Source organism: Grammomys surdaster, unplaced genomic scaffold (genome assembly GCF_004785775.1).
Source record: "Grammomys surdaster isolate TR1022 unplaced genomic scaffold, NIH_TR_1.0 126531, whole genome shotgun sequence".
In the NCBI taxonomy this organism is placed as follows: domain Eukaryota; kingdom Metazoa; phylum Chordata; class Mammalia; order Rodentia; family Muridae; genus Grammomys; species Grammomys surdaster.
The window spans coordinates 3,840,216-3,854,570 of record NW_021621323.1 but is presented as its reverse complement, the minus strand read 5'-3'; the positions used below and the strand labels follow the sequence as shown (position 1 = coordinate 3,854,570).

Genomic DNA, 14,355 nt, shown 5'->3' with positions numbered 1-14,355 from the left:
ATAAGCCTTTATCACGTGTGTCTTTAGGGAATGTTCAAAATGCAAACTAAAATAGCTTAGAAGGGTTCGATTTAAATTGGTGCCAAACTGCATCCTGCTCTATAAAAGGAAGGAAGGAGGGAAGGGAGGGAGGGAGAAAGGAAGGGAGAGAGAGAGGGAGAGAGGGAGGGAGAGAGAGAGGGAGGGAGGGAGGGAGGGAGGGAGGGAGGGAGGGAGGAAAGGAAGAAAGGAAGGAAGGAAGGAAGGAAGGAAGGAAGGAAGGAAGGAAGGAGGAAGGAAGGAAGGAAGGAAGAAAGAATTGACTGCATCCGTAAGCACTGACTCTGAAGTGATTCGGAGTTGCCAGATACCCAGAAGAAAAGAGAAAGAGAATTCTCAAGAAGATAGAGGTATTTGAAAGAACTCAAAACTCTCTACAACTAAAGAAACTGCCCCAATAGAAGATCTAGGGAGATTTCATTGTATTACTTCCACTTGTGCTAATTCCTTCCTGAGACTTGAAACCCTCTCCTTGTAGGTAGGTTTTTGTTACTGTGCTAAAAGTATCACACACCTAAAAATAGCCTAAGAACTAAAATTTTCTTGATGTATTTTTACTTTAAAATGTCCTTTCCTTCTGTCTCATGGAAAGCAACTGTCTTGGCCTCCGTAAGTTGGTAAGGACACACAGTACTAGGGAACAGCGCACTGGCATAAGCTTCCTTAGTTAGCATGAGGCTTGGCTTCACTCTCTACCACAGAGGGGGGGAAGTTCTTGTTCCCTTTGCTTTTGAGTTTCTGTCCTTGTACCTAGGTGACTCCAGGCTCCACCTGTGTCGTGTTTGGCCTCGGAGGGGTTGGTCTGTCTGTCATCATTGGCTGTAAAGCAGCAGGAGCAGCCAGGATCATTGCTGTGGACATCAACAAAGACAAGTTTGCCAAGGCCAGGACAGTGGGTGCCACTTTCTGCGTAGACCCACGGGACTTGGAGAAACCCATTGAGGAATTCTTAATTGATATGCTGAATGGTGGCGCAGACTTCTGCTTTGAGGTCACTGGAAACACGGAAACAGTGGTATGTGACCTTTGGGAGTGAAAATTACCGGTATATCACACCAGTTGACGCTTACTATTTTAATGTAATGAGCATCCTCCATTTCTCTAATTTATTTGTGGACCACCACATGACCAACAGGACACGCCCATCCGGTCATGCCCATCCGGTCACGCCCACCAGAGCCCTGTCCACGCACTGTCCCACTCAAAAGACAACCCTCCTCTCGAGATCATTTTTTCCCTCCCTGTTCCCACATATGTCTCCTTCAATTAACCATAAAGAATTCCCCACTCAGAGACTGCATGACAACAAGTAGCCTGGGATGATTATAATCTTCAAGGCAGATAACTTAGACGAGATCAGGCTCCACTAAATTGCCCTAGGAAACAATGAGCCTCTTAATTTCATTAAAATCTTTCCTGGTAGATGTGAGCTTCTGAAACAAGAAAAGCGTATCCTCATCTTGATTTAATGGGTCATTTCCAAAAAAAAAAAAAGTGGATTAAAACGGTAGGGATTTTTCTGGCAGCACGTGATTCAGACAAGGAGATAAAAGGGAAAGGCAGTCATGTCAGACTCCGAGAAGAGCTTTCCTTCGGTCTTTGATGCATCTTTGTTGCATGGAAGTTACATGGGAAAGTAAAGCAGAGTCCTTTCCAACCTTGGTCTTTTTTCCAGCGTTCAAAATTTCTTACGGTCCACTGTAGATAATCTTCTCACCTGAGGAAATACACCGCAAAGCCTTTATCCCAGTCTTGTTCTGAGAAACAGCCTTGAAAATCACTAATGGGAAGATGGCGGGTGGTCATTTTGTTAGCATGTCATCTCATACAGACATGCATATGTCCCCTTTGATACGTAGAAGAAACCCATAAACTCAAACCAACCACCCACATTATCAGTGCTTATAGAAACAATCATAATTTTTATTACCATAACTATAACAGTCTTCATCTTTATTCCATTTGTTGAATCCTAAAATGCCAAGCGCTATTCTAGGCAGAAAAAATATCTTAGCTATGTTATAAAACATCTTCATAGTATCCATACTATTTCAAAAATGAAATAGAAAATCAGGAAGGAACTCACAGGCCATTAAGCAGTCACACTGGGTAAGATTCTGATCTGACTCTGACCTAAATGGTTTATCCCTTTTCTGTCTTGTGCTTTACAACAGGCAACGGCCCTGGGCTCCTGCCACAAGGATCACGGGGTGTGTGTGATTATTGGATCAATAGGATCTTGCAGCAATAAAATCAACATCAGTAGCCACTTGTTCTTCTCAGGACGAACTCTGAAAGCTTCTGTTTTGGGAGGTATGTATGGAAAAAATCAGCGAACGTCGGAGATGAGGAGACAGAAGGAGGAAACAGAAAAATGGTCAGAATTCATTGATTAATTCTAGATTACAGCATTTGTTTCAACATTTTAAAACCCACATTAAGAGAGTGGATATTACCTATGGCCTCTGTCTGTCTCTCCATGAAAGGAGAGAAAAAATATTTTTAGTTGACTTGTAAAACAAGCAAACAACAAAATACTGTTTAGTTCAACAGTATTGAACTAAACCCCAACCTTCTTAATGCCTTAATACAATTCCTTCTGCTGTGTTGACCCCAACCATAAAACTATTTTTGTTGCTACTTCCTAACTGTAATTTTGCTACTGTTATTAATAATATGTAAATATTTTTAGAGATAGAGGTTTGCCAAAGAGGTCATGATTCACAGGTTGAAAACCACTGGTAGGTGCTGGGAGTGTAACTCAGTGACAGAATACTAAAGCCCAAATTCAAAATGACCCAAACTTTAACAGTATCAAAATCAATAGGTATTCTCCAGTTAAGTTATATAAATGTCTACTGAGGTTCCTGCAGGTATATGCTCAACTACTAATAGTTATTGTCAAGCAGTATAATCTTATCCAGACAAATGAGTTGTCATCATACCAACTAAGTGGTCTTAAAAATGATAGATTCATAATTGTCAAGAAATACTACCAAAGGGAAAGGTACTTTAATAGCAACCAAATGCAAATTCTCTTATCCAGAGAAATAAATCTTTTCATGGACTCCTTGACTTGCCATTATTTAAAACATAGAACTTTAGAAGATTTTCATTTATTTGCTTTTTTTTTCTTTTGGTTTTTCGAGACAGGGTTTCTCTGAGTAGTCCTGGCTGTCCTAAAACTCACTCTGTAAACCAGGCTGGCCTTGAACTCAGAGATCCATCTGCCTGCCTCTGCCTCCCATATTTAAAAAGTAGAAAATAAATGAAATGATGTACTCCTGCCTAGGCTTCTCAGCTTATCTGCAAGCCACCTGATTTTTTTTTAAGTTCTTAGTGCTTGCTTAGTATAATGTGTATGAGTGTTTTGCCTACATGTCACCACTTGAGTGCCTAGTGCCCACAACAGAGGACAGGAAGGAACATCTGCTCCTCTGAACTGGAGTCATCATTGTGAGCTATAGTGTGAGTAATTCTGCCTCTGGAAGAGCAGCTGGAGCTCTTGACTGCTGAGCCATCACTCTACATCACAGTCCGATTTTAGAGAAGATTCTAGATAATCTTGAGATTATCTAGATTAGAGTCCTTGAACAAAAACATGAAATTTGGAGACTGCTGAACACTGGTCAAGCATTGGAGCTGTGAGGGCTGAGCTATTGGTGGCCATGGACGGTCAGACTTTAGGAGACATACCCACTTCATTTATGCCATGAGCGAATGGTAAGGCCTGTAAGGGAGGTAAGTCCTGATTCAACTGAGCACTGTAGCTCCAGGTCCTCTATTTGGATCACTGAGTATACACCACAGCTCTTTCCTTATGCCTTGTCTTTCAAAGGCACATGTCTAACTAAGCTTTGTAAAAACAGATCATGTTATCTTAACCCTCAGAAACGAACAAATTTTTCAACCATTTAAATATTCATTCAATGATCACAAATGAAGTTAATCCCCTCTAAAGAGGGTAAGTACAGTCCTCTGGTTTTACAATTTCCAATCAAGGGTGTTATTTATGTTGGGCAGACAGATCTCCCAACTTCTTCCAGTGTGTACAGTGAAGAACTTCTCGTACTTAAAATCCAATTAGTGTCCTCGCTGAGAAACAACATGGTCTTTGTTTGTGAGAAACATTGCCGAATTTTGTCTATGTGCCTAGGACCTTCCTTCTCTATTCATTTTACTTTGTTTTAGTGTGTGGATGTGAAGGTGGGAAAATGCATGCCTCAGTGCATACGTGGAGGTCAAAGGGCAATTTTTCGGAGTAAGTCCCACAAGATTCTCTTTCACTCCACTCAGAGGTGGAAAACTCCCTTCCACCTTTAAAGGCTTCCAGGAATCCAGTCAGTTCTCCAGGCTTTCACAAGTACTTCTGCCCACTAAGCCATCTCCCCAGCCCAATGCCTTTCTTGATGTTCTTCCATTGAAATAAGAAGTAATCATAAAATTGGCTTTTACATACAAAATGCTTCACTATATCACCAGGAAAAGAAAAGGAAAGGAAAGGAAAGGAAAGGAAAGGAAAGGAAAGGAAAGGAAAGTTAAGTTGATGAGATTCATAGACTGGAACAGATACCACTAGTTAGAGTCTGTAGTTATGTACAGAAAAGTTAAGTGTTGGGAAAGTTTGGGACCATTTTGAGACTAGGTAGGAAGGCTAGAGAACCTGACATTGATTGGAACAGAGAAAAGCAAGCAAGCAAGCCTGAGGCTTGCAAAGACGGCTCAGCAGTTACAAGCATGTGTGTTTTACAAAGGACCCGAGTTCCTAAATCCCACAAGATCAGAAGATCCAATGTCTCTGGCCTCCTAGGGCACCTACACACACATGTGAACACATGCACTTGAACACACATGTATACATACAGACACATATACACATATACATAATTTAAAATATTAATAAAAACGAATCTTGTCTCTTTTACAGGATAAACCGTGACATTGAGCGCATCTTTTGTGTGTATGTGTCTCATTCTGTAACCCCAATTTTATTTTTTTTTAAATTTTTTTATTGGATGTTATATTTACATTTCAGATGTTATCCCCTTACCCCATTACCACCACCCCCGCCCAGGAACCCCCTATCCCATCCCCCCTCCTCCTGCTTCTATGAGTATGTGCCCCCACCTACCCCCCCACACCCACCTCCCAACCCTCGAATTCCCCCACACTGGAACATTCAGCCTTCATGGGACCAAGGATCTCCTCTCCCACCTATGCCAGACAAGGCCATCCTCCCCTACATATACAGCTGGAGCCATGGGTCCCTCCCTATGTGCTCCCAGGCTGGTGGTTTAGAACTTGGGAGCTCTAGTTGGTTGGTATTGTTGCTCTCCTCATGAGGCCACAAGCCCTTTCAGCTCCTTCAGTCTTCTCTCTAACTCCTCCATTGGGAACTTGTTGATCAGATCAATGGTTAGCTGTGAGCATCAGCCTCTGAATATGTCAGACTCTGGCAGACCTCTAAGGAGACAGCTATATCAGGCTCTTGTCAGCATGCGTTTCCTGACATCCATATCAGCATCTACCTTTGGTGACTGCATGTGGGATGGATACCCAGGTGAAATGGTCTCCAAACGGCCCCTTTTTCAGTTTTTGTCCCACACTTTGTTTCCATATTTGCTCCCTTGAGTATTTTGTTACTCCTTCTAAGAAGGACCGAAGCACCCACATTTGGTCTTCCTTCTTCATGAGCTTAATGTGGTCTGTGACTTGAATCTTGGCTATTTCAAGCTTTTGGGCTAATATCCACTTAGTGAGTGAATACCATGTGCGTTCTTTTGTGATTGGCTTACATCACTCAGGATGATATTTTCTAGTTCTATCCATTTACCTAAGAATTTCTTGAATTCATTGTTTTTAATAGCTGAATAATACTCCATTGTGTAAATGTACCACATTTTTGTACCCATTCCTGTGTTAAAGGATATCTGGGTTCTTTCCAGCTCCTGGCTATTACAAATAAGGCTGCTATGAACATAGTAGAGCATATGTCCTTGTTATATGTTGGAGCATCTTCTGGGTATATGCCAAGGAGTGGTATAGCTGGGTCCTCCGGTAATTCTATGTCCAATTTTCTGAGGAACCACCAGACTGATTTCCAGGGTGATTGTACCAACTTGCAATTCCACCAACAATGGAGGAGTGTTCCTCTTTCTCCACACCCTCGCCAGCATCTACTATCACCTGAGTTTTTGACCTTAGCCATTCTGACTGGTGTGAGGTGAAATCTCAGGGTTGTTTTGATTTGCATTTCCCTGATGACTAAGGATGTTGAACATTTCTTTAGGTGCTTCTCGGCCATTCGAGTTTCCTCAGTTGAGAATTCTTTGTTTAGCTCTGTACCCCATTTTTTAATAGAGTTATTTGGTTGTCTGGAGTCTAATTTCTTGAGTTCTTTGTATATATTGAATATTAGCCCTCTTATCAAATATAGGATTGGTAAAGATCTTTTCCCAATCTGTTGGTAGCCAGTTTGTCGTACTGACAGTGTCCTTTGCCTTACAGAAGCTTTGCAATTTTATGAGGTCCCATTTGTCATTTCTTGATCTTAGAACATAAGCCATTGGTGTTCTGTTCAGGAACTTTTCCCCTGTGCCTAGGTATTGGAGGGTCTTCCCCACCTTCTCTTCTATTAGTTTCTCTATGTCTGGTTTTATGTGAAGGTTCTTTATCCACTTGGACTTGAGCTTTGTACAAGGAGATAAGAATGGATCAATTTGCATTTTCCTACATGCTGACCACCAGTTGAACCAGCACTATTTGTTGAAAATGCTGTCCTTTTTCCACTGGATGGTTTTAGCTCCTTTGTCAAAGATCAAGTGACCGTAGGTGTGTGGGTTGATTTATGGATCTTCAATTCTATTCCATTGATCTTCCTGCCTGTCTCTGTACCAATACCATGCTGTTTTTATCACTATTGCTCTGTAGTACAGCTTGAGGTCAGGGATGGTGATTCCTCCAGAAGTTCTTTTATTGTTGAGAATAGTTCTTGCTATCCCGGTTTTTTTTTTGTTGTTGTTGTTATTCCAAATGAATTTACAAATTGCTCTTTCTATCTCTATGAAGAATTGAGTTGGAATTTTGATGGAGATTGCATTGAATCTGTAGATTGCTTTTGGCAAGATGGCCATTTTTACTAAATTAATCCTGCCAATCCATGAGCATGGGAGATCTTTCCATCTTCTGAGATCTTCTTCAATTTCTTTCTTCAGAGACTTGAAGTTCTTGTCATACAGATCTTTCTCTTGCTTGGTTAGATTCACACCAAGATATTTTATATTATTTGTGACTATTGTGAAGGGTGTTATTTCCCTAATTTCTTTCTCAGCCTGTTTATCCTTCGAGTAGAAGAAGGCTACTGATTTGTTTGAGTTGCTTTTATATCCAGCCACTTTGCTGAAGTTGTTTATCAGGTTTAGGAGTTCTCTGGTGGGAGTTTTAGGGTCACTTAAGTATACTATCATACCATCTGCAAATAATGAAATTTTGACTTCTTCCTTTCCTATTTGTATCCCTTTGACTTCCTTTTGTTGTCTCATTGCTCTGGCTAGGACTTCCAGTATTATATTGAATAGGTAGGATGAGAGTGGGCAGCCTTGTCTAGTCCCTGATCTTAGTGGGATTGCTTTAAGTTTCGCTCCATTCAGTTTGATGCTGGCTACTGGCTTGCTGTATATTGATTTTACTATGTTTAGGTATGGACCTTGAATTCCTGATCTTTCCAAGACTTTTAACATGAAGGGTTGTTGAATTTTGTCAAATGCTTTCTCAGGATCTAGTGAGATAATCGTGTGGTTTATTTCTTTGAGTTTGTTTATATAGTGGATTACATTGATGGATTTCTGAATATTGAACCATCCCTGCATTCCTGGGATAAAACCTACTTGATCATGATGGATGATTGTTTCGATGTGTTCTTGGATTCGGTTTGCTAGAATTTTATTGAGTATTTTTGCACAGATACTCATAAGGGAGATTGCTCTGAAGTTCTCTTTCTTTGTTGGGTCTTTGTGTGGTTTAGGTATGAGCGTGATTGGTGATTGTAGCTTCATAGAACAAATTGGGTAGTGTTCCTTCTGTTTCTATTCTGTGGAATAGTTTGAAAAGAATTGGTATTAGGTCTAACTTGAAAGTCTGATAGAATTCTGCCTTAAAACCATCTGGTCCTGGGCTATTTTTGGTGGGGAGACTTTTAATGACTATTGCTATTTCTTTAGGGGTTATGGGACTATTTAGATGGTTTATTTGCTCCTGATTTAATTTTGGTGCCTGGTATCTGTCTAGAAAATTGTCCATTTCATCCAGATTTTCCAATTTTGTTGAGTATAGCCCTTTGTAGTAGGATCTGATGATTTTTTTAATTTCCTCAGTTTCTGTTGTTATGTCTCCCTTTTCAGTTCTGATTTTATTAATTTGAATACTGTCTCTGTGCCCTTTGGTTTGTCTGGCTAAGGGTTTATCTATCTTGTTGATTTTCTCAAAGAACCAGATCCTGGTTTTGTTGATATTCTGTATAGTTCTTTCTGTTTCTACTTGGTTGATTTCAGCCCTGAGTTTGATTATTCCCTGCCGTCTACTCCTCTTGGGTGTATTTCCTTCTTTTTGTTCTAGAGCTTTCAGGTGTGCTGTCAAGTTGTTAGTGTATGCTCTCTCCAGTTTCTTTTTTTAGGCACTTAGAGCTATGAGTTTTCCTCTTAGCACTGCTTTCATGGAGTCCCACAAGTTTTGGTTTGATGTGTCCTCATTTTCATTAAATTCTAAAAAGTCTTTAATTTCTTTATTTCTTGCTTGACCAAGTCATCATTGAGTAGAGCATTGTTCGGTTTCCACGTGTATGTGGGCTTTCCATTGTTTTTGTCATAATTAAAGACCAGCCTTAGTCCATGGTGATCTGATAGAATGCAAGGGATTATTTCAATCTTTTTGTATCTGTTGAGGCCTGTTTTGTGACCAGTTTTATGATCTATTTTGGAGAAGGTACCATGAGGTGCTGAGAAAAGGGTATATTCTTTTGTTTTAGGATGAAATGTTCTATAGATATCAGTTAAATCCATTCTGTTTATAACTTCTGTTAGTTTCATTGTGTCTCTGTTTAGTTTCTGTTTCCATTATCTGTCCATTACTGAGATATGAATAGTGTTGAAATCCCCCACTATTACTGTGTGAGGTGCAATGTATGCTTTGAGCTTTAGTAAAGTTTCGTTTATATATGTGGGTGCCCTTGCATTTGGTGCATAGATGTTCAGAATTGAGAGTTCATCTTGGTAGATTTTTCCTTTGATGAGTATGAAGTGTCTTTCCTCATCTTTTTTGGTTGAAAGTCGATTTTATTTGATATTAGAATGGCTACTCCAGCTTGTTTCTTGGGACCATTGGCTTGGAAGATTGTTTTCCATCCTTTTACTCTGAGGTAGTGTCTGTCTTTGTCACTGAGGTGCATTTCTTGTATGCAGCAATATTCTGGGTCCTGTTTATGTATCCAGTCTGATAGTCTACATCTTTTGATTGGAGAATTGAGTCCATTGATATTAAGAGATATTAAGGAAAATGATTGTTGCTTCCTGTTATATTTGTTATTAGAGGTGGAGTTATATTTGTGTAACTATCTTCTTTTGGAGTTGTTGGAAGATTACTTCCTTGCTTTTTCTAGGTTGTAGTTTCCTTCCTTGTGTTGGAGTTTTCCATCAGTTTTCCTTTGAACTACTAGATTTGTGGGAAGATATTGTGTAAATTTGGTTTTGTCATGGAATATCTTGGTTTCTCCATCAGTAGTGATTGAGAGTTTTGCTGGGTATAGTAGTCTGGGCTGGCATTTGTGTTCTCTTAGGGTATCTTTGTATATGATATCAGTCCAGGATCTTCTGGCTTTTATAGTCTCTGGTGAGAAGTCTGGTGTAATTCTTATAGGTCTGCTTTTATATGTTACTTTATCTTTTTCCCTTACTGCTTTTAGTATTTTTCTTTGTTTTATAAATTTGATGTTTTGATTATTATGTGACAGGAGGTATTTCTTTTCTGGTCTAGTCTATTTGGAGTTCTGTAGGCTTCTTGTATATTCATGGGCATCTCTTTCTTTAGGTTAGAGAAGTTTTCCTCTATAATTTTGTTGAAGATATGTACTGGCCCTTTAAGTTGGGAATCTTCACCCTCATCTATACCAATTATCCTTAGGTTTGGCCTTCTCATTGTGTCCTGGATTTCCTGGATGTTTTGAGTTAGGAGCTTTTGCATTTTGCATTTTCTTTGACAGTTGTGTCAATGTTTTCCATGATATCTTCTGCACATGAGATTCTCTCTTCTATCTCTTGTATTCTGTTGGTGATGCTTGCATCTATGACTCCTGATCTCTTTCCTAGGTTTTCTATCTCCAGGGTAGTCTCCCTTTGAGATTTCTTTATTGTTTCTACTTCCATTTTTAGATCCTGGATGGTTCTGTTTAATTCCTTCACCTGTTTGGTTGTGTTTTCTTGCAATTCTTTAAGGAATTTTTGTGTTTCCTCTTTAAGGGCTTCTACCTGTTTACCTGTGTTCTCCTGTACTTTCTTTAAGGGAGTTATTTATGTCCTACTTAAAGTCCTCTATCATCATCATGAGAAGTGATTTTTAATTCTGAATCCTGCTTTTCTGGTGTGATGGGGTGTCCAGGGCTTGCTATGGTGGGAGAACTGGGTTCTGCTGATGCCAAGTAACTTTGGTTTCTATTGCTTATGTACTTGCGCTTGCCTTTCACCATCTGGTTATCTCTAGAGCTATCTGCACTCACTGTCTCTGACTGGAGCCTGTCTTTCCAGTTATCTTGCTTGTGTCAGAACTCCTCAGGGTCCAGATGTCTCTGTGATCCTGTGATCCTGTGATCCTGTGATCCTGAGCTCCCATTGCTCTGAGTGCAGTGCCTCTCTAGGATGTCTCAGGATATGGTGTCTTCACAGGAGCAGACCAGCTAGGTGTCTGCCCCAGTCACAAGGCCCATGGCAGGGGCAGAAGGGGAGTGGTATTCCACAGTGGCGGGGTTTGGGTACCTGATGGGTCCTGAGTGCCCCCTGCTCCCAGTTGTAGCTCTGTGGTGTAGGGTAGTGGGAGAGTGTTCTTACCCACTGCTCTGAGTGCAGTGGCTCCTCTAGGATGTCTCAGGATATGGTGTCTTCACGGGAGCAGACCAGCTAGGTCACATATTTATTTTTTAATTATTTATTGTTATATGGGTAGATGTTTTGCCTACATAATTGTCTGTACCATAAATACGCATTGTGCCATGGAGGCCTGAAGAGGGTGTCAAATCCCCTGGAAACAGAGTTATAGATAGTTGTATACTGTCATGTGGGTATAAGAAATGGTACCCAGGTCCTCTAGAAGAGCATCCAGTGCCCTAACTACTGAGCTAGCTCCTACGCCTTACCTATTTTTCTCTTTAAAGATAATCAGGCAGCTGCCAAAATCCTCTCACACTGGACAAGGTACTTGGCACAGTGTGAAATGCATACCCTTTTTGAAACTCAGAAAAGTAGAGAAAATACATCGTGAGGTTTGTGTTGCTTTAGCTGGCCTCATCTTTACTCTCGGAGGACACATTTGAATAATTTCTACACGTTCATTTTCCGCTTCTCTGGAAATGCTGCCATCATGTTCTTCTCTTCCCTTAGACTATTTGCATTGTTCATGGAGCTGCATGTCAAAACACAGAGACAGAGCTGTGTGTGCACACAAATGCACACACACACACAGATAACACACACATGGATGCACACACATGGATGCATGCACGTGCACGGAGAGAGGCATTTCTATGATTTTAGAGAGTGCAGTGCTGAAGATTGAACCTAGGGTCCTGTGCACATAGCCCCATGTTCTTCCAGCTGAACTACTTCCCCAGCCCCCATTTCTACCCATTTAATTCTTTCAGACCTTCATTATACAGATGAATTCGATGTGCTACAGAGATTAGATCCAAGGTGGGAACACCACAGATGAGATTTAGTTTCTGTTGGTTTTGTATTACTTCCTCTGTGTTAGAGACATCACTGGTCCTCCAGAGGAACAGAACCCTGTGTGTTGGCTGTGTGGTGGGAACAGTGCCTGTCCTGACTGGGGCAAGATGAGGCAGAAAACTTCCCTAGCAGTCTAACATGGCCCTTTTTTCCTCCCATCATCCTTCCTTTTTTTTTTTAAATCTCTTTTTTAATCATTTGAGAATTCCATGCATGTATATATGGTATTATCAAAGCCACACCCCATTCCTCACATGGCCTTTCTTTATATTGAAACCTCATGAGTAAAACCCTTCATAAGTCTGTGCTATTTTGTGTATTTCCAGGCTGGAGAACCAAAGAGGAAATCCCTAAGCTGGTTTCTGACTATATGGCAAAGAAGTTTAACCTGGATCCCCTGATCAGCCACACCCTGACTCTCAGTGAGGCCAATGAGGCAGTTCAGCTAATGAAAAGCGGGCAATGGTAATCGCGCAAGTCACTTTTGTCTGTGTGTGGATGTGGGGACAGAGGGTTGTCACTGCTATAGTCTGCACAGACAAAGGTCTCCCCTTGCCCTCTGAATTTTGCTTTATTGCTGACTTATAAAATAGGTGATCCTGGAAGTATTAAGGTAGTAGATAGCATTCACATTATTTCCTTATACAAGATGGAACTAAAGATGCCATCGCATAAAGTTAGGATCTGAGTTTAGGAACACAGTTTACAGAGCTGGAGAAAAGACTGCAGGTAAAAACACCTACTGCAGTGGTGAACCTCCTGGGTTTAATCCCCCAATCCCCATAGAGATGGCAGGAGGGACCCGACTGTACAAGGCTGTCCTCTGATTTCCTTATGTACACCTTGGCTCACCTCCATCCTCCACTTCTCCCCACAGTAAGATAAAATATGGAAAGGTTGAAGCCATTTTACAAGAGGATGTTGTTGTCATTTTCATGTTTTATTTCTGCGTGGGGATCATCTATAAGATTCCTAATGCTAACACCTCCTCCCAGGAGAGACTGACCATAAATGGCATCAGCACGTCTCATAGTTAAAGCTCCCTACCTACTCTATTACCTGAGAACTGCACATGGCTTTGTTCATCTTCCTCCCAGCTTGTTAATCTGCCCCCCCTTTTCACTCAGTATCAAAGGAAACGACTCTAGTTCATAGGTCTAAAACACAAGAATCTGAATCCAAAACACATGGTGCGTCAGAAATTCCTCAATGTTTTCTCTTTCTTCTCTTTTTTCAGTATCCGCTGTGTCCTGCTACCATAATTAGAAGATCTACACATTTCATCATGTATCATGATTTAAAAGAATCTGCCACACAGTGGTTTTCTAGCCTTTCATTCACTCAGCAACAATCTCGAATCAAGCTTCTCAACTGACCACACCATGGAAATTATTCCCATGTGCCCCGGTGCCATGGAGTACCAGCCTCCCTTGTACAGCTATGATAAGGTTGATTTGAGTTACTCAATAGCAGATTCTGCAGACGAAAGCACACCAAGATGCTCCATTGGCACAGCTGTCCCTACCTAGGGGTGCACATTTCCACACTCACTGGATCTTTCCCATGATGTATGGATCCACACAAGGAGCTCTGTGTGTTGTTCACAAGGTGCAGAATTCCCACCAGAGAAGTTAGTGGAACTGATAAACAATTGAGTTAATGTTTAGGTCACAAAACAGCAATAACAAGTTATCTGATATGGAAATCAAGGAAGCAATATCACAACTGCTATGAGATTTATCTCACAAATAAATTAGTAACATAGAAACAAATTTAGTCAAAGGTGAAATATCTCTAAAATAAAAAGTATAAAACATTGCAGAGTATCGTGATACACTTCTTTAATCCAAGCATCTTGGTGGCCAAGGAGAATAGACTATATGTTCAGGACCAGACTGGTCACATAGCAAGTTCTACACAGCTTGATTGTATAGAATTGATCATTTCTCAAATATAGACATATTTATATATACACAAAAATGAAAAGATTCTTTGTTTATGAATTCAAGAATTAGAAGAATCTATACTGTTAAATGTCCATGCTATCCAAAGATAGCTACAGATTCAATGAAGTCTTAACAAAACACCAGTAAAAATTTCTCACAGATTAAAAATAGATTTTAAATCTGTATGAAACCTCAAAAATGCAAATAGACAAACTAATCCTGACCTTAAAGTACAAAACAAGAGCCATTATACTCCAAAATACACTACTGAGTCATGGTGACCAAAGCAACATAGTTTGTCAGAAAACCAGAATCACAGACCAATGGAACTGAACAGCCCAGAAAACCTGAACACGTGCAATGAAGGCTAAGAAGGTGCTAAG

General features: G+C 40.5%; 1 protein-coding gene across 3 annotated transcripts in view; it reads left to right on the top strand.

Moving 5' to 3' along the window:
* The window catches only part of LOC114614827 (alcohol dehydrogenase 6), a 35,158-nt gene extending 21,311 nt beyond the window's left edge, over positions 1-13,847 (top strand). For all 3 annotated transcript variants that reach the window (XM_028760476.1, XM_028760478.1, XM_028760477.1), the window contains 4 exons: positions 794-1,054; positions 2,214-2,352; positions 12,353-12,491; positions 13,264-13,847. In XM_028760476.1, coding sequence (XP_028616309.1) covers positions 794-1,054; positions 2,214-2,352; positions 12,353-12,491; positions 13,264-13,288 — 564 coding nt within the window. In that variant the 3' untranslated portion in view covers positions 13,289-13,847. The remainder of the gene's footprint in view (positions 1-793; positions 1,055-2,213; positions 2,353-12,352; positions 12,492-13,263) is intronic.
* Positions 13,848-14,355: the final 508 nt, after the last annotated feature.